This window comes from Schistocerca americana, chromosome 1, assembly GCF_021461395.2.
Source record: "Schistocerca americana isolate TAMUIC-IGC-003095 chromosome 1, iqSchAmer2.1, whole genome shotgun sequence".
NCBI classification, from domain to species: Eukaryota; Metazoa; Arthropoda; class Insecta; order Orthoptera; family Acrididae; genus Schistocerca; species Schistocerca americana.
In genome coordinates this window covers 1,150,396,040-1,150,416,333 of record NC_060119.1, presented here as the reverse complement: position 1 = coordinate 1,150,416,333, position 20,294 = coordinate 1,150,396,040, and the positions used below count along the sequence as shown (strand labels likewise).

The 20,294-nt window shown below is 44.1% G+C and overlaps 1 protein-coding gene across 1 annotated transcript in view; it reads right to left on the bottom strand.

The window, feature by feature from the left end:
• LOC124597437 (nephrin-like) overlaps positions 1 to 20,294 on the bottom strand; it is a 490,606-nt gene that overhangs the window by 133,216 nt on the left and 337,096 nt on the right. The window contains exon 3 of the mRNA XM_047135938.1: positions 7,761 to 7,969. Within this exon, the coding sequence (XP_046991894.1) occupies positions 7,761 to 7,969 (209 nt within the window). The remainder of the gene's footprint in view (positions 1 to 7,760; positions 7,970 to 20,294) is intronic.

Below are 20,294 nucleotides of genomic sequence, written 5' to 3'. Positions count from 1 at the left end.
TCGGTGGGACTCTGCTGCAGTTTTCTTCAGATGATGACAGAAAACCAATACTATCCGCAACCCGTAGTTCCCTAGGCACAGAACTCGACATGTTTACGGGTCTGGAACAGATACCGATGTATGGAACTTGGGTCACTGCGTGTTGACATTCGTCGTCAGTCATTACAGGAAGCAGATGGCGCTGCAGACGCTGTCCTACACTAGAGAGCCTGTGTAGGGAGAGAGTGGCCAATCGGCCCCTAGCCGCCATGTTTTTAGAATTGGAAGGAAAATCAGCATTGGTCGTATTTTTTTGTTTTATTACCCGCATTTTTTAATCGATTTTCGGTCACTTAGTGACCATCCTCAGTGCTGTAATATACAATTAAAATTGGTAGGCACTGGTATCAACAAGTTTAGAGCGATCACATAAACTGAGCGCGGATAATAAAACAAAAATATACGACTCAGTTTATGTGATCGCTCTAGACTTGTTGACACCAGTGCCTACCAATTTTAATTGTATATTACAGCACTGAGGATGGTCACTAAGTGACCGAAAATCGATTTTTAAAAAAATGCAGATAATAAAACGAAACAAAAAAATACGTCCAATGCTGAGTCTCCTTACAATTCTACGAGGGCAGTTCAATAAGTAATGCAACACATTTTTTTTCTGAAACAGGGGTTGTTTTATTCAGCATTGAAATACACCAGGTTATTCCCCAATCTTTTAGCTACACAACACTATTTTTCAACGTAATCTCCATTCAATGCTACGGCCTTACGCCACCTTGAAATGAGGGCCTGTATGCCCGCACGGTACCATTCCACTGGTCGATGTCGGAGCCAACGTCGTACTGCATAAATAACTTCTTCATCATCCGCGTAGTGCCTCCCACGGATTGCGTCCTTCATTGGGCCAAACATATGGAAATCCGACGGTGCGAGATCGGCATGAGGAAGAACAGTCCACTGAAGTTTTGTGAGCTCTTGCGTTGTCACGAAGAAGGAGAAGTTCGTTCCGATTTTTGTGCCTACGAACACGCTGAAGTCGTTTCTTCAATTTCTGAAGAGTAGCACAATACACTTCAGAGTTGATCGTTTGACCATGGGGAAGGACATCGAACAGAATAACCCCTTCAGCGTCCCAGAAGACTGTAACCATGACTTTGCCGGCTGACGGTATGGCTTTAAACTATTTCTTGGTAGGGGAGTGGGTGTGGCGCCACTCCATTGATTGCCGTTTTGTTTCAGGTTCGAAGTGATGAACCCATGTTTCATCGCCTGTAACAATCTTTGACAAGAAATTGTCACCCTCAGCCACATGACGAGCAAGCAATTCCGCACAGATGGTTCTCCTTTGCTCTTTATGGTGTTCGGTTAGACAAAGAGGGACCCAGCGGGAACAAACCTTTGAATATTCCAACTGGTGAACAATTGTGACAGCATTACCAACAGAGATGTCAAGTTGAGCACTGAGTTGTTTGATGGTGATCCGTCGATCATCTCGAACGAGTGTGTTCGCACGCTCCGCCATTGCAGGAGTCACAGCTGTGCACGGCCGGCCCGCACGCGGGAGATCAGACAGTCTTGCTTGACCTTGCGGCGATGATGACACACGCTTTGCCCAACGACTCACCGTGCTTTTGTCCACTGCCAGATCACCGTAGACATTCTGCAAGTGCCTATGAATATCTAAGATGCCCTGGTTTTCCGCCAAAAGAAACTCGATCACTGCCCGTTGTTTGCAACGCACATCCGTTACAGACGCCATTTTAACAGCTCCGTACAGCGCTGCCACCTGTCGGAAGTCAATGAAACTATACGAGACGAAGCGGGAATGTTTGAAAATATTCCACAAGAAATTTCCGGTTTTTTCAACCAAAATTGGCCGAGAAAAAAAATGTGTTGCATTACTTATTGAACTGCCCTCGTATATAATATTTGGTCGTGGTGCACAGAACACTCAATGGAGTCGCCAATCAAGGCTATGTTTTTACCAGATCGCGCGCGGGACGTGCAATTAGTTAGCGACGCAAGCAGAAAGCTGGCCACTTCAGGAGTAAAATAAGGCATGTGTTTGACACACGAGCCAAGCAGATCTTCTAGCGTAATATTCGGTACATGATTAAAACAAATGCCATTTGTCTGTGTTTATATAGGCCTAATAAATATGTGAGCAAATGGAAGTATCGTGAAACTGTGTATGTCTGCCGAATTTCAACAGCTGTATTTTATGATGCTATGTAAACATTGACAACTGATTAAAGAGAAAAAGAAGTTTCATTTAATGTATCTCAGAGTACATGTTGCTAGTTCATATTTTTTCCGTGCGGATATTTAAATTGGTAAACTCTTGTCTCTTTGCGTCCCCACATAACCCATTTTAAGTGTGTCGATCTTATAACATTTTCTTCTGCTGGCAAAACATGTCATTCTATACACACTTTTAGGAACTCTATACCACAGAAAATCAGAAAAATATCAATACTTAGGTACTCTACTGAAACAGCAGAAAGTAATTCAAAGTAGGTAACTGAATATCCACACGATAATTATAATTTACAGGAATGTGAGTAGTCAAGACTACAGAGCGAAGTGCGAGTCGCTAGTAGGAAGTATGTAGACTTAGGGTTCCGTATACATGTTAAAACACATCGTGTAGCATGAATTGTCACTCTAGAAGTCTAGAAAATAACGTTAAAAAACTTAGCTTGAGCAGTATTCGAACTCACGACCTTTGGACTATTATGTTAAAACTCTACCCCTGTGCTTCAACCCCACATCAATTATACATTAGTGTTCAAAAGCTTTTACTTTCATGGGGGGTATGTATCAGTAAAAAGGTTGTTCTGTAATTTTTTAATTTTGTTTTGTAGGCATTATAAGCATATAGTAAGAAATTGATACACAAAGAAACCAAACGAGCTTTCTAAAAGTTTCTTCATTTCTTGGGAAAACGAGCATCATATATCCATCTTCACTTCGGTTTTTGCACCCAACAGCGGAGCAACCAGGCATCCCTCTTGACGATTCTGTAATTCATATTATCAGTGACGTTCAGTAAATCACTTTAAATAAAAATTTTGCCTCAAAAATTGCTGTGAAGTTGTAATAGTATCGTCATAGATCCGATCAACAGAGTGACTGTAAGGCAATTTACGTAAATAGAACAGACAGAGAACATGCAAAAGTCCTACAATATTACCGTGTTACAACCTGTACGTAATTGTACAATGGAATTGGCGTTCGAGGCGTTGAAAAGAAGCAATGGTACAGAATCACACACAGTATTTACATATACTCGTACCAACACAGCATCAGTTTGGTAAAAGCATGGCGTCCACGGCTCTCACCCATAGAGTAAATATATCTGGAGTGAGCATTCACATGCGCAGAACAGATTTTGTGTTGTCAACATACATTGTCGGCCTGGTCACGTGTTGTTGGGACGTCGTGTGTTTGTCCGTATAGCGCCCTGTATATTTCGGATGTCACTACATCCCTAGTACAGACGGATTCTTTTCGTACGTGTCGTGGATTATTTATATATGTTGCACAGAAATTTTAACAGTATCCATTCGATACCGGGAATAAACCAACTACATAACTTTTAAGGGCAAGTGACATTGCATTCTGCTTCTTTGCAATAGGTGTCACGGTTCAGATGCACTCGATTTTTGGTAGTTTTCGGTATGATACGGCACTTTATAGTATTACAGAGCCTGACGTACATTTTTGCAGTGATAGTCTTGCAAAACGACTTCACAGTACGCTAGTACTTACGAAAGTGTCCGAGAAATACCTAATTTGCCACACATTAGCGATTATATCCCTGCTAATTCGTCCTTTTTTTCTGCTGTTTCTCCGTATTTGTTTTCTCGTTTCTGCGACCTAAAGCACAAATTTTCTTACTGGTGACACTTCGAAGTGTTTATTTAACGCATTTTGCGTACTTGCTCCCAGTTTATTGAATAAATAGTAAACTGAGTAAGAAGGGGGGAAAAAGGCGATCGGAGAATAAATGTACTGTAAAGCAAATACAGTTGGTCATGTAACAGTCAACCCATATAACACCATTAAGGGAAGTGGAAAGAAACAGAAATAAAAGATGTGACTCTTGAAATTTTCCCGGCGTATCGAATATTCCACAAGATTTCGGGATTGCAGCCGGATCTCATCGACTTCTTTCCACGATATTTCGGCTGACAACCTTACAGCCATCTTCAGGCGAGTGCTTGACACTGGAGATAGCTAATGCAAGTCGCTCTATTTATACGTAGAAGTGCCGCAGGCGCGCATACGCAAGTTACTGTAGCATGCGCGCCACCTGTCGATTCCAAGGTCCTCTACAATCGACAGGTGGCGCGCATGCTACGGTAACTTGCGCATGTGCGCCTGCGGCACTTCTACGTATAAATAGAGCGACTTGCACTAGCTATCTCTCCTTTGTTATGCCCATCCGGCTTGGATCTCCGCCCCCCCTCCCTTTTATAAATCCCTCCAAATCCTTGAACGCCATGCTCTCCACCTCGCCTATCGCATCCGTCTCCCCTCCCCCACGCGGATCCTGTATGATCTCATCCCCTTCCCCCACCTCCTCCTTTTCCTTGAAAGGATACGGATCCTGTACACCTCCCGTAAACTCGACCCTCCTCACCCGCTCGTCTCCCCGATCCTCACCCACCCCCGCCCGCTGCCACGCCTGTATTCCCATGTCCCACCCGGTCTCTATCTCTCAACCCTCCTTACCCTCTCCCAAGGTGGCTTCCGCCAGCTCCCCCTCCCTGATGATGTCCTCCTCCCCTGCATCTACCCCTCCTATCTACTTTGATCCTCCCCCCCCCCCGCCTCCTGTGTCCTTTCCTATAGGCACCCTCCCTCTCCCCCTTTCCCTTCCCTTCTCTTTCCTTTCCCCCCTCCCTCCTACCCTCTCCCCCGGGCTTCCCCTCCCCCTTCCTCCCTCCCCCTCTCTTTTTTGCCCATGGCATCTCTGCTCTCCCCTCTCCCATTTCCCCTTCCTCCCCTTCCACCTCCTCTCTTGGCAGGTCCCCGGACTCGTACACGCTCAGTGAACATTCGCGCGCCGGTGATCATCGCCATCAGTGTTTAGTGTGTGTGCATCGTTTTGTGTTTCGTGCAGTTACAACTCAACTGTTCACATGTGCCGTCGCCGTTCTCCGTGTTTTGTGCGCCGTGTCTCCACGTGTTAGTGTTTTTTTCATCCAACGTGAACGGCTTCTTGTTTCTTGTTTCTTTGTATCTCCATTTTTTGCCCGCCGTTTTTTGTATTGTATATATCACCTCTCTGTCCTGTTTATTGTTCCACTTAAGGCTGAAGAGCAGCGTACTATGCTGCTGACAGCCCGCCTGTGTAGGTGTTTAAAATTACAATAAAGGAAAAAAAAAAACTAGCTATCTTCCCCTCACGCGGATCCTCTGTGATCTTATTCCTTTCCCCCATCTGCTCCTATTCCTCGAACATATCCGCATCCTCTACACCTCCCGCCGTCTTGAACCCCCTCACCCCTGGTTGCTCCTCTCCTCTCCAATCCTCGCCCCCCGCCCCCTGCCACGTCTTCACCGTTGTGTCCCCCCTACCTTCCATCTCTACACCCTCCATCTCCTTTCTCGCGGTGGCTTCCATCAACTCCCCCTCCCGGATGATGCCCTCTCTCCCTCCATTTATCCCTCCTATCAACTCTGATCCTCACTCCCCCTCCTTTCCTCTGTCTTTTTCCCGGGCTCCCTCTCCCCCCTCTTCCATCCTCTTTCTTCCTCACCTCCCCTCTCTTTGCCCCCTTCTCTCCCCCACGTCCTTTTCCATTTCCCTCCTCTGCCTCCTCTCATTCCGTCTCGCGTCTGCCCTTCTCCCCCTTTATTAGTCCTCTCCCTCCTTGGTTCCCCCCCTTTTCGTTTTTTCCTCTCCTCCCTCCTTGTTTTTCCCCCTCCTGCAGGTCCTCCCCCCCCCCCCCCCCATCTGTCTTTGGCTCGGGAGTGTCGTCTTTGTGCTGCCACTTTCGTGCAGTGTTCTACAGTGAGTGTTCTACAGTGCGTGTTTTACAGTGAGTGTTCCGTGTTGTGTTTTTTGGGACTTGTTGCGAACGGCCATCATACAGTCGCTGGGTGTGTCTTTTATCTCTTGCGAACAGAAACCAGACTGTCGCCATGTTTTTTAATTGTGTGTCTACTATGTTACTTGTCTGATTCCTGTGTCTTTTATCTACATTGCCAACCCCTCTTGCTTTCTGTTTTAACTTTCCGCAATTTTACGCCATTTTACACTTTAAATCACCATTTTATCGCCTGTTTTTCCTTGTTTCTTTCTTCTTCCTTTCTTTAAAAAAAGTCTGTAGGCTGTAGAGCAGCGTAGTAAGCTGCTGCCTGCCCGCCCCCTTCGGGGGGAATTGAAACTCAATAAAGAAGAAAAAAAAACAATAGCTATCTCCAGTGTCAAACGCTCGCCTGAAGATAACTGTAAGGTTATCAGCCGAAATATCGTGAAAAGAAGTCGGTGAGATCCGGCTGCAATCCCGAAATCTTGTGGAATACAAATAAAAGAGTTTGGGGACATGTTTACTAATATTTTACGCTTCTTAATCAAATGATGAAGAAAATAAATTGAAGGCAAAGTACACCAAAGAAGATGAATGTGTACTTTGATTAGCTACACTATTGTGTTTTTTATTTGATTTGAGCAGAAAATGTATTTAAGCTGAATGCAGAAATTGGTAGTCGGTGCTGAGGAAAATTAAAAATAGTTGGTATAGCATGTACCTTCAGCCACACACGTCCAAATCTTTCTCTGTCTAAACATTCTTCAACAAAGTGTTTTGAACATAGTTTGGAATATTTTGTGGGGACAAAATTACACCTCATTATTTTCTGGAGGCACATCTTTACTCGTTGTTCATCCTTCGGGAAACTAAAATATAAATCTCTCATAATCATTCTCCATGCCCTAGACACGCTTAACGTGGTATCCTGCTGTAACTTATAGTAAACAAAAAGGTTTGGAAACACATATTATACGAAGACAGTTACACACTCCCACTCTGTTGAATTTATCTGTCTCCCGTCTTTCAAATCTATATACATAATTGACAAGTCACTGATAAATGCATGGAGGAAAATATTTGCTGAAACAACTAACCATTCCCTTTCCTGTTCTACTAGAAAATTTACGAGAGGAAGCTTTTTTACGAGCCGTAATATCTATTATATACTCATAAAATCGTAGAAAAATAGGCCTACAGAATCAAGAGTTAATTACAATGCGCCTCGAAATTTTTAAACATAGTATCCATGAAAAGTTACTATCCCTCCAGTCACATATATTTATTTGCATCCGTAGCAACAACTGTAATTCACCATCGCTATTAAACTATCAACAAACGGTGAAAACACAACAAAAACTCTTGATATTATAAACTTCAAACTCTGCGGAAAGCACACACGAACACCGAAGTCCCGAAAACACGTGACAGTCCTGGTTTAATGTTGACAACATGCGCAGAACGCAATGCTGACTCCAGAGATATTTACTCTATGCTCTCGTCCAATGAGCGACGCTATCACCATTGGCCACTCTCTCACTCCATATAGGCTCTCTATCCTACACCGACGGCTAGCACCATCGATAGGGAAATTCCGATTTCATACTTCTACACTTGTTATGTACTGACTCGTTCCGTCACACGATGCCAAGAATCGGATAAGTAGACGGAACGAAACAATTGAGAGCGTGCAGCGCGAGGCGAGGCTGGCTGGCTACGTACCTACGACGGTGAGCTGGACTGTGTAGGAGCGGGTGGGCGCGTGCCGGAAGTCGACGCGGCAGCGGTAGGCACCCTCGTCCCGGAGGCGCACGTCCTCCAGCACCAGCTCCGCCGGCGAAGGCGTCGTCCGGAAGAAGGCGCGCGGCCCGAACGTGTCCGGCGAAGACCAGTGCGACGCCTGGCTCAGGGGCCGCCCGCGCACGTCGAAGCTGCAAGCGGGCACAGGCGACAGTCAGCGGGAAAGGGGGGTGTGGCCAGCAGCAACAGGTGGCGCCGACTCTGCCGCCGCTACAGTGTTAAGTACTTCATAGGTTTACTACCAGACTTACTCAACTACAGTACATCAAGACGATGTCGATTTTGACAGGATATGCCACTTGGGATATAGTAGATGTACTGATGATGGTTTCAACGTCAACCACCAACAGACAGCGTAGTGGCGTAGCTACCAGAGCTCCATTTGTGCCTACTCTTTAACAGGGAATGCTAACAGCCAGAAGTCTCACAAAGGGAGGCCACGACGTTTGGAACGCGGAATTTCTGTAAACTTCGTACACTCGTAGTACTCCACGAGGACAACAAAATGTGTGAGCAGTAGCGCGTACATCTCAAGCGTTATTGAGAAAATCGCAAGATAATTTCGGTCGTCAAATATATACCCGTGCGTGGCCATTTCTACCAAGAAGCGCCGGCAGCCGAGTGGAGGATATGATCGCCGTTACCCAGGCACAACGCCTCTCTGAGGCACTTGCGTCTTTGGACTTTAGTCAAGCTTTTGATAGGGTTGACCATTCGTTCCTTACGGCCGTTCTCCACCATATGGGTTCCCCAGTCGCCGTTATCACGGTAGTGATGCGCCTTCTGCGGGGTGCCTCTTCCAGGATTATGTACAATGGCAGACTCACTCCTCTGATAACAATAGGTCGATCCGTACGTCAAAGTTGCCCTCTCTCAGCGATTTTCCTTGGAATCCTTGCTGTGTGGACTAAGACAACGTTTGGTATCGTTGTCCATAGATCCCTACCGATTCTGTTGCACGGCCTATGCTGACGATGTAGCCATCTGTTTACGTAATGCCGACGATGTTCGAACTGTTTAGACGTGGGTAGCGACTTATGGTGAGGCGTCGGGTAGCTCTTTAAACGTACGTAAGTCACAAGTTATGTTCATTGGCACGAGACTTCCGTGGAGTGCGTTACACCTCTCACCACCGTTGATACCATTCACTGTTGGGGAATAGATTTTACATCTGATCTCCGGCGTTCAGCCACCTTCAACTGCCGACGCCTCCTTTTAATGATCAGAGCAGGTCTTATGGACCATCGCCTTCGATCCCTAGATATTCTCCAACAAGCTCGATATGTCAATATACAGGCTGTTACAAAAAGGTACGGCCAAACTTTCAGGAAAGATTCCTCACACACAAATAAAGAAAAGATGTTATGTGGACATGTGTCCGGGAACGCTTAATTTCCATGTTAGAGCTCATTTTAGTTTCGTCCACCTACGCTCAATGGAGCACGTTATCATGATTTCATACGGGATACTCTACCTGTGCTGCTAGAACATGTGCCTTTACAAGTATGACACAACATGTGGTTCATGCGCGATGGAGCTCCTGCACATTTCAGTCGAAGTGTTCGTACGCTTCTCAACAACAGATTCGGTGTCCGATGGATTGGTAGAGGCGGACCAATTCTATGGCCTCCACGCTCTCCTGACCTCAACCCTCTTTCATTTTTGGGGGCATTTGAAAGCTCTTGTCTACGCAACCCCGGTAACAAATGTAGAGACTCTTCGTGCTCGTATTGTGGACGGCTGTGATACAATACGCCAATCTCCAGGGCTGCATCAGCGCATCAGGGATTCCATGCGACGGAGGGTGGATGCATGTATCCTCGCTAACGGATGACATTTTGAACATTTCCTGTAACAAAGTGTTTGAAGTCACGCTGCTACGTTCTGTTGCTATGTGTTTCCATTCCATGATGCATGTGATTTGAAGAGAAGTAATAAAATGAGCTCTAAAATGGAAAGTAAGCGTTTCCGGACACATTTCCACATAACATATTTTCTATCTTTGTGTGTGAGGAATGTTTCCTGAAAGTTTGGCCGTACCTTTTTGTAACACCCTGTATATACCGCATCCCGAGTTCCCCATGTAGCACAAGTTGTACCTTTCCCGCTCACTGTGGCACGTCGCATGTTGGCGGCGATGGCATCTTTCGTCAGCTCTGGGCTGTTGTTCAAAGTTAGCTACGCAACCCTTACTCTTCCCGGTGAACGAGGTGGGATAGGTCTGTTACACGTGCCGGATAGAGCTCGCGCCCTATTTGTCAGCTCCCAAATGACGGTATGGACACGTTGCCCAACGAGCCTCACTGGTCTCGTCCTGTCGGCATTTACGCCGGTCTGAATGTCAGCCCCGGTGATGATCTCGGATGTTCCGGACCTGTTCCGTTATATAAGATACTTCTTTCTTGAACTCAGTTATCTACGCCTCACCTTACCAAGACAGCTTTTACTCAAGACAAAGGCAGTATACAATGTCCTCCAATTAGGTCGTCCACCTAACCCGATTGAACAAAAGTTCCCCCAGGTTGACTGGCGTCATGTATGGCGCGCGGTGTTCGCCTGTTACCTTGACACGAATGTTCAATCTGTCTGGTACTTAACTGTCAATGGTAAGCAAATCAACCAATCTCGCCTTCATCGTATCCACCTCGCCCAATCACCTCTACGTTCCAGGTGTGGAGTGCCAGACAACGACGAACATCGGTTTGTTTGCGGACCGGCGGCGGAGGTTTGGTAACTGATTCGTCGTATTGTGGCTTTTCTAACGCGGCACATTCCGGATCGGATTACTCCCCTTTCATTATTATTTCCGGAACGTGACTATTTTCCTCGGACAAAGACCAATGCTGTGAATTGGATTCGCGGACATGCCATTCACTACATATTTGGACAAACTGTAGACCCTGTACTCGATGTTTGGACATACCTCAATGACCGTCATTATGTCGTTGTCCGTCACCCAAAATACAGACAGTTTTTCTCCAACTTCCTTGGGAGTGCTTTCCACGACCCGCCTCGCAGCTGGAATGTGTTAAGGCAAGAGAGAAGAAGGTTTCCTGTTTGAACCAATGAACATTTATGAACAATTGAACGGAACACATGAATTTCGAAAAGACGTGACCCAACATATCGCAGCGGGGCCCAGAAGGCCTCTGATCAATTACACAACAAAAATAAACAAAAAATATATAACATTTGGACAAAGGAAGATTTTGTTTTGTTTGTAAGCATAGCCCTAACATAAAAAAATAAAATAAAAAATAAAAAATAAAGCTAGTAGTGTAACGGTAAGTGAAGTGCACCCTATACAAAACGTCGTTAGTTAAAAGAAAAAAGAAAGGTGGTTAGTGTTCAAGCTCTGTAATCACTGGGTTGCTGGATCGAGTCCCGCGCGTAAGTTTTTTTTTTTTTTTTTATTTCTGACACAATCATTTTCTTTACTATCTATATTACAAATCATGTAATGGGAAAAATACGTGTAATCGGATGAACTTTTATTAAATTTACAATGTTATTTGGCAGTCTACAAATTTTTATTATCACAAATAATATAATATTCATAATTACCGACTAGTAAACGACCAAACGCATAAAGTGAAACTGAAAATGTACGCTTGTCCGTGTCTTCAAAATTGTTCGTATTGAATCGAAAGAGAACGAGAAATTGCTTCTCGTGAAGACGCTATTAAAATACACTCGATACTGCATGACAAATGATCAGCGCCGATATTTAAGGAAATACTGCGTTATGCATGCTTTGCTCCCCAACTATCGGCTGAAAGAGAGGTTTTTGAAAATCTTAAAGAGGTTTGATTTTCCACGGAAAACCTTAAAAGACCTTGCGTGTGCGGAAACATACCATTTATTCAACGCAGCTGGTGCCGTTTAACTTTGTTTTTCATGTTTTTACGAAAAATACCATCCCGCAACTTGTAATGTCGAAAGCGACGATTGATTGTACATCTTTCGAAAGTCGTCTGTGCCGGTCAAAACTTGGAGGTAACAAGTCGTTTCGGGCTGCTTCCAGGTATAAGGGATTTCTCAAATCACGGACAAGCATACATTTTCAGTATCACTTTATGCGTTTGGTCGTTTACTAGTCGGTAATTACGAATATTATATTATTTGTGATAATAAAAATTTGTTGACTGCCAAATAACATTGTAAATTTAATAAAAGTTCATTCGATTACAGGTATTTTTCCCATTACATCAATTGTAATATAAATAGTAAAGAAAATGACTTTGTTAGAAATTTTTAAAAAAACTAACGAGCGGGTTCGATTCAGTGACCCAGCGATTACAGGACTTGAACGCTAACCACTTTTTTTCATTTTTTTTAATTCCACAAAAACAGTAACAAAAATAGCTTCAATGAAATGACATAAATAAGGTGACAGATAATTGCAGTCATAAATTACAGCATTCAAAGAATGAGTCTCTAGCAGTAGCACCTTCACTGTCACCTTCAACTGGTGGCAGTTCAGCATGCACTTTTCCTTCTTCTGCAGCCTGAGGTTCCTCATCATCATTTCCCAGACCCAAATTAATCATTCAGTAAATCCTTGATGTGTGTTCCTTCCAGGGTAAATTACATGGAGAGAAGAGCAGTCCCGAACAGCGACATCACAAAGTCCTTCACTGCCTTGTTATTTTTGTCAGTTCCAGCCTTCTAAACGCATCCTTAGGGAGTTCAAGATCTTCCTTTATATCAGACACCAGATGTTTGTCGCCATATTCTTGTACCTGCTGTATATTGATTTATTTTTCATGTGTGACTTGCAGGTGAGGTTAGGGTCGGGAACGTGACACAACCCCTCTCTACTAGGAATCCAGTTCCTAACGTATACCCATTCTGTTGAAGACAATTCGGAGCATGTTACCATATTTCTTATTGTGATTCTGATATTTAAGTATTTTCTCGAATTCATTTTCCATATACATCTTGTATTCAATATGTTCATCGCTCCCAATATTGTTAAAAACATAACTTGTATATTTGCCCCTTAAACCAAATCACTGAGTTATTTTTTGCCTGAGGGTAGTAACTTTCGTCTGACCTGAAGAAATTGTTAGTCGGTACATTGTTTGCTGAAGTTCTTGTTATTTGAGCAATTTTCTCCCTGGTGCACCTCCAGTTGATAATCCGATCTCCACAAGTGTAACGATGAGGCACACTATCAACGAGGTTGCATTTGCTGCAGAGGTTAGTGTCACTTAAACCGATGGCAAAGAGACTCTCATTAGTGCTGATGATGTTATTGACTACCTTGTACCACGCTGTTCTCACGTCAGACGAAAGAACATCACTACTGATATTTTTTCAGACCACATTCCATGCTATTCCAGCATATTTAGTTTCCTTTCATGTTTCCGTCTTTCAGCTAACGTTTTTGGAGTTTAAAAGCTTTTTGCTGAGATAACTTAGTTCAAGATAATACTCCCTAATGTGTTTCAGCTTAAAACTTATTTTTTATATATTTATCGGCGGCTCTACACTTTCTGGCCTGACAATATCGTGAAGTTTTGCTGTAATGCACTCTGGATCATTACACATTATGCTCCATGTTCGTTTGACAAACAACGCCATCGCTTTGGACTTATGTTGCTTGGATCCAAAACTGCTGTCTTCACCGGCACTCGAAACAATTCCCCTTTCCACAAGAACTTTGCTAAGGTGGACATGTTCGTCTTCGCCACCATTGTTGGAATGGTGAGAACCTGTGCTATGTAGTAGGCCTCGGCTGCCGGCGCTTCATGGTAAAAGTGGCCACTCACAGATATATATTTGACGACCGAAATTATCTTACGATTTTCGCAATAACGCTTGAGAAGTACGCGCTACTGGCTGGTTCAAATGGCTCTGAGTACTAAGGGACTTAACATCTATGGTCATCAGTCCCCCAGAACTTAGAACCACTTAAACCTAACTAACCTAAGGACATCACACAACACTCAGTCATCACGAGGCAGAGAAAATCCCTGACCCCGCCGGGAATCGAACCCGGGAACCCGGGCGTGGGAAGCGAGAACGCTACCACACGACCACGAGCTGCGGACTACGCACTACTGCTTACACATTTTGTTGTCCTCGTGGAGTACTACGAGTGTACGAAGTTTGCAGTAAATCCGCGTTCCAAACGTCGTGGCCTCCCCCTTGTCAGTATCCTGCAAACGTCTGAGGCAAGCAGGCAACTATGCCACAGTGATGCACTCGTGCTTCCTATTGCTAAATGAGTGAGTTTGAAAGAGGTCAAATTGTGGCCTTCTGAGTGGCGGGATGGTTCTTTCGGAGAATTGCTACACAAGTTGGACAAGCTGCATCACACCCACAGACGAGGTTCTGGACGTCCACGCTGCACAGACAATGGCTAGGATCTTCCTATTGTAAAGGCAGCAGCGGCAGTTCGTACAGCTACCACAGCGCACATAAGAGGGCATGTGAGCCCAGATGTGTCTACACGAACTGTTGCGAACCAGTTATTAGCAGTGGGAAGAGCGGCACACTCACCTCTAGCCGTCTTCCGCTCACGCCACAGCATCGACGTGCATGGCTAGACTGGTGCCATCAGAGGATCGTTTGCAAGGTGGAATGGCACGCCACAGTCCTCAGCGATGAAAGCACATTCTGCCTGCACGCGAGTGATGGTCGTTTGTCTGTACGACATAGACCTGGTGAGCACTGCATCATAAGAGTGCATTCGTCCAAAACACACTGGCCCTGTCCCAGGACTCATGCCTGCTCCAGAAGTTGGACCATTACAGAATACGGGGTGTACCTCACAGTTGGCTCACTTCTTACTTTAGCAACAGGCACCAAAAGGTCATTATTCACAATGTTGATATCGGCTGTGATGTGGGGTCTGAGTGGGGTACTGTCAAGTGTGAGGGTGCCCCAGGGATCAGTGTTGGGGCCACTCCTGTTCCTTATTTATATAAATGATATGCCCTCAAGTATTACAAGTAACTCTAAAATATTTCTGTTTGCTGATGACGCTAGCTTGGTAGTAAAGGATGTGTGCAACAATGGCTCAGTTTCAAATAGTGCAGTACATGACCTAAGTTCATGACTTGTAGAAAATAAACTAACGCTAAATCACCATGCCACAGCGCTCTGGTGGAGCTAGGAGGAAGTAATAGGGTGTAGCTAGTGTGGGTCCCTGACCACTGAGGATCTGTGGCAATGAACAAGCCGATAGATTGGCTAGGATGGGGGCAACAACTCCATTTATTGGACCGGAACCTGTCTTGACAATCACCAAGGCTATGATGAAATTAGAACTGCAGAACTGGCTTAGGCTCTGGTTCAAATGGCTCTGAGCACTATAGGACTTAACTTCTGAGGTCATCAGTCCCCTAGAACTTAGAACTACTTAGACCTAACTAAGGACATCACACACATCCATGCCCGAGGCAGGATTCGAACCTGTGACCGTAGCAGTCACGCGGTTCCAGATCGTAGAGCCTAGAACCGCTCGACCACCCCAGCCGGCAACTGGCTTAGGAAACAGCACGTAGGTTATTGGACCAAGGTCCATAAACAAAAACATGGTAAGGTAATGATGCCCAAGCCATGTTTTAAAAAAGAAGCTCTGTAATCCTAGGATTGACCAGGAAAGAAATGAAACTCATGACTGGACTGATGACTGGCCATGGGAACTTCAAAAAACACCTACATACAATGGGTAAAATGGAAGAGGATCTGTCATGAGGGTGAAGAAACTGCATCACACCTAATCTTTGAATGCATGGCATTGGAGAGTAAAAGATACAGAATCTTCGGGACAACTAGACCTAAAGAAATTGTGTCTAACAAAAAACTGGTAGAGAGACTCCTTGCACGATTCAAGGGCACTGGTTGGCTTTACTAGATGTACAGGGAGCGATACCGCACAATAAACCTAGTTTTGGTGCGGGCAGTGGCGGGTTAGACCTAAGCTGTTTTAGCTATCCTGTTAAAATCAAATCAAATCAACGCTAAATCACAGTGAAACTCAGTTTTTACAGTTTCTAACAAACCATTCAACAAAACCTGACGTTTTAATTTCACAGAACGGGCATATGATTAGTGAAACTGAACAGTTCAAATTTCTAGGTGTTCAGACAGATAGTAAGCTGTAGTGGAAAGTCCACGTTCAGGATCTTGTTCAAAGAGTTAATACTGCCATTTTTACCATTCGAACGGTATCGGAAGTCAGTGATCGTTCGACACGAAAATTAGTCTACTTTGCTTCTTCTCATTCGCTTATGTCGTATGGTATTATATTTTGGGGTAACTCTTTCCATTCTAAAAGGATAATTTTGGTTCAGAAACCGGCGGTTCGGGCAATAAGTGGTGTAAGTTCACGAACATAGAACCTCTTGCCGCCCCTTGTTCACGAGTCTGGGTATGTTGACATTGGCCTCTCAATATATATATTTCTTACTGTCATAAGCAGCTTTTACTCTCTTAATACTGGGCAGAAATCAAACCTGAATTTGGATCGGACTTCCTTCACTCTTGTGCAAAAAGTTGTGCAGTATACTGCTGCATCCATTTTCAATAAGCTACGACTCGAATTCAGAAATCTTAGCAGTAATCCACTCGCTTTCAAATCGAAACTGAAGAGTTTCCTCATGGGTCACTCCTTCTATTCTGTCGAGGAGTTCCTTAAAAAATTAAGCTGATTCTTATTGTATTGTTGATTGCGTTTACTTAAACTTATGGACTGACTTTTTCGGGTTCATGAACATTTATTTTTATCTGTTATTACTTTTATGTTGTAATTTCATGCACTGACGCGTTCCATGACCTTGGAATTTGCTCCTCAATCTGGTCGTACGGAACTTGACGTGTAAATAAAAATAAAATAAAATGGTCTGAGGTGCGATAAGCTACAACTGTCGTTCACTTTGGTGTTTCTGGATGGGACGCCAACCATCACTCTGTATATGCAGACCCCGTTAGTGCAACAGGAGGATGATGTGTTATTTCAACACGATAATGCTCACCCACAATTTATCAGTGAAACTCAACGTGCTGTGCAAGACGTGTAACAACTTCTCTGTCCAGCACGATCTCCGGACTGGTCTCCAATAGAGTACGTGCGGGACATGATGGGGCAAGAAGTGACTCGTGACTTGTCCACCAACAGCTCTCAAAGAACTGCGTGAACAGGTTGAGCAGGTGTGGCATAACATGTCCCAGGACAGTATTTGCCATCGATACAATCGACTGGATGCCAGAGTCAACACCTACTTTGCCGCCCATGGAGGCTACATCGCTTACTAATATGGGTGTTTCAGCGTGGGTCAATACCTGGTACGTTAGAACTACTTGTGCTATTGATCTGTAAATGTAACATACTGTTGCGACACTAAATCTTGAGTGAATTCGAAATCTCGACAAGGTTTTATTAATTTTTTCCAGCAGTGTATACGACAAGTATGCGCCCTTAAACACCAGAGGAGAATGAAAGAAACCTACAACTTCGCTAAGTGAATAATTAACCCTGCGGTGCATGAATTTCACTGCAGTGGACAACTGTTAATTGTCAATTCTCTGGCGTTTCCAATCAGTCATGAGGCGGCAAATGCATGCAGGACACACCAGCAGTAGGGAGTGCCCACTGGAGTGAACTGTGTGCATTTGCAGCCTCAGGACTGATTGGAAATGCCAAAGAAGCGACCATTAACAGCTGTCTACTGTAGTGGACGCTATGCGCCACAGAGTTAAAGCAGTTATGAATCTAAGAGACGCTGCGCTTCTCACAGCTTAATGACGCCCCACGTCTGAAAATCATGGTACTTACAAGCAGAACCGGAACAGAATCAGTCAAGCTGTGAGAAATGCATAACTCAGGCATGCCCATATATTAACCGATAATAGAAGTAGACCAGCTGGCCTACAGAAAGACATGTGTGGTCTTGATATACGCAAAGTGAAAGCTGCAGCTATTCCCATTGTCCCAGCTGACGAACAGACCACCACTTCACATTACCTCCAACCACAACTGAAGCACAAACGAAGAACTGTAGCCACAAAAAATTCTATCTAAAGCATGTTACTTGCAACACAGTCAAACACGCCACCATGCCTATCAGAATAGCATGAACCAGTCACCATGGCATGACAGTGCATATTATGCTTACTATTGGCTCACTATTGCTCACTTCTACTTAACCGATTTCAATGAGGCTGGAAACACGGACTAATTAAGCCGCTACTTAAAAAGGACGTTGGCAGAGCATTCTCCAATTACTGACCTATTTGTATTATTCCTTGCTATCCAAGGTCTCATATTATATGGTCCACGACCAGCTAACACACTACCTAACTATAAACATCTACTAGACGATTACCAATCAGACTTCTGTAAATATAGCAACAGAGCACCTGCCTTAATAAAGGTAACAGATGACCTGAAGCTTGCCATCGACGCACAAAAGGAGACTATCATGTGGTTCTTAGACTTCAGCAAAGCGTTTGACACTCGCAACCTCTACATTCTACTTGCCAAAATTAGCAGCCTAAATTTCTCGACAAGTGCAGTTCAGTGGTTATGCTCATAACTGACGTCTCGCCAGCAAAGCTTCATGTCAGGCACCATAAAGTCACAATGGAGGCTGGTAGTATTAGGCGACCCCCAGGGTTCAGCTTTCGGTCCTATACTCTTTTCACTACACGCAAATGACGAGTCGTCAGTTTCGTCGGACTGCAAATTGATGTTGTATCTAAGTGCAAGACCAACAAACTTGAAAAAGGCTATCGAGAATCTAGGTACTGCCCCATGTACACCATCAAAACGAGCGCAGTATATACGGTTAAAGCTCAATCCATACAAAACCCAAGCAGTATTGGTTGGTCATTCTAGGCTCATTTGCCCGAAATGTTGGGAATTCCTGGTATCTTTAACCCTAGTTGGGATAAATATCAACTTCCTTCAGCACAGAGACTGGGAATAATAACAGATGAAAATCTAAAATCGACTGAGCACATAACTGCAGTGTGCAAGAAGATATCAGCATCTCTCCATAACCTTCAAAAATATAGAACAAATCCCTTATCTCTTGACCTGAAAAAGAACTTCCAGTAATTGATTACAGCGATGTTATCCTGCAAGGCCTTTCTCAGGATAGCTCAGGGCGGCTGTAACTGGTTACGAGTGCCTGTGTTCATTATATATGTGATGTTCGACACTTTGATCACAATTTAGCATCATACCCTGGCTGTTGCTGACAAGTGCAGAGATTTCCATATTCTCTGTCTCTTCTATTGTCTCATCAATGACTACTATCCAAGTCTACCCTCGATTTCAACGTCCTTGTTCAACATAGCAGAAGCACCCGTTCCCATCAGAGGTGAATCCATTCTGTACTGCCCCATCATTCAGTTACTTTCTCGAAGTCCTTCTCAGTAGCAGTAGCAGAAGATTTCCAGCTTCAGAACACAGTTAGTGACATAGGTACTAATGCAACAATAATGGTTAACATTGTCTCTGTTCATACCCGTTACCCTTGCACATCACTCCTTGCAGTCTGATCTGCCTCATATCCAGTATCTTTAGCCGACGTAGTTCCCCTAAATTTCGTTTCCTCATAACACGCTATAGCAGGTATGATCTATTTTGTACACCTTCAAATTCCTCTTATGTCTAGCATTATCATCCTCATCCTCATTATTATTATTATTATTATTATTATTACTGTTAGTAGCAGCAGCTCCCGCTTTCTCTATTCATTTAGTCAGTTCCGACTCTCCGTGAGCCCATGAACCGAAGTACATTAATTTCTTCTGTGCTGCACGTTCTCCCGTAGGCTTTCCACGTTGGAACAATTACTTCTGTGATGCCATCGATCCATCTCATCCTCTGACATTCTCCTCTTCTAGTACCTTCGATCTTCCCCATCATTAGTGTTTTTTCCAGTGAAACATGTCTTCTCATGATGTGTCCAAAGCTTTTGTTTTAGTATCAGACCTTCCAGGGAGCACTCTGGTTTTATTTGCTCTAATATTGACCTATTCGTTCTTTTTGCAGTCCATGGGACTCTAAGAAGTTTCCTCCAACACCACATTTCAAAGGAGACTACTCTTCGTTTTCCTGTCTTTCTAATGGTCCAGGTCTCATATCCATACATCACAAATGGACAGAAGCCCTTACAATACGGATCTTTGTTTCCAAAGTTATATCTCTATTACTTAAAACCATGTCAAGGTTTGACAGTGCCTTTCTGCCGGGGAGCAAGCATCTACTGATTTCGTGGCTGCAGTCATAATCAGCAGAAATCAGGGAAACAAGATATTTGAACGTAGACACTACCTTCATTGTTTCTGCTCCTATATGCCATCAGCTGAATTACTACAAATACTGCCAGTATTAAGTTTATTAGTTGATGTTCAATATAACTTACTCACACTGCCACCTCAGACACTCATATCATTTTACTACTAATGCTCATATTAAACCTGTTGTTTATTAGG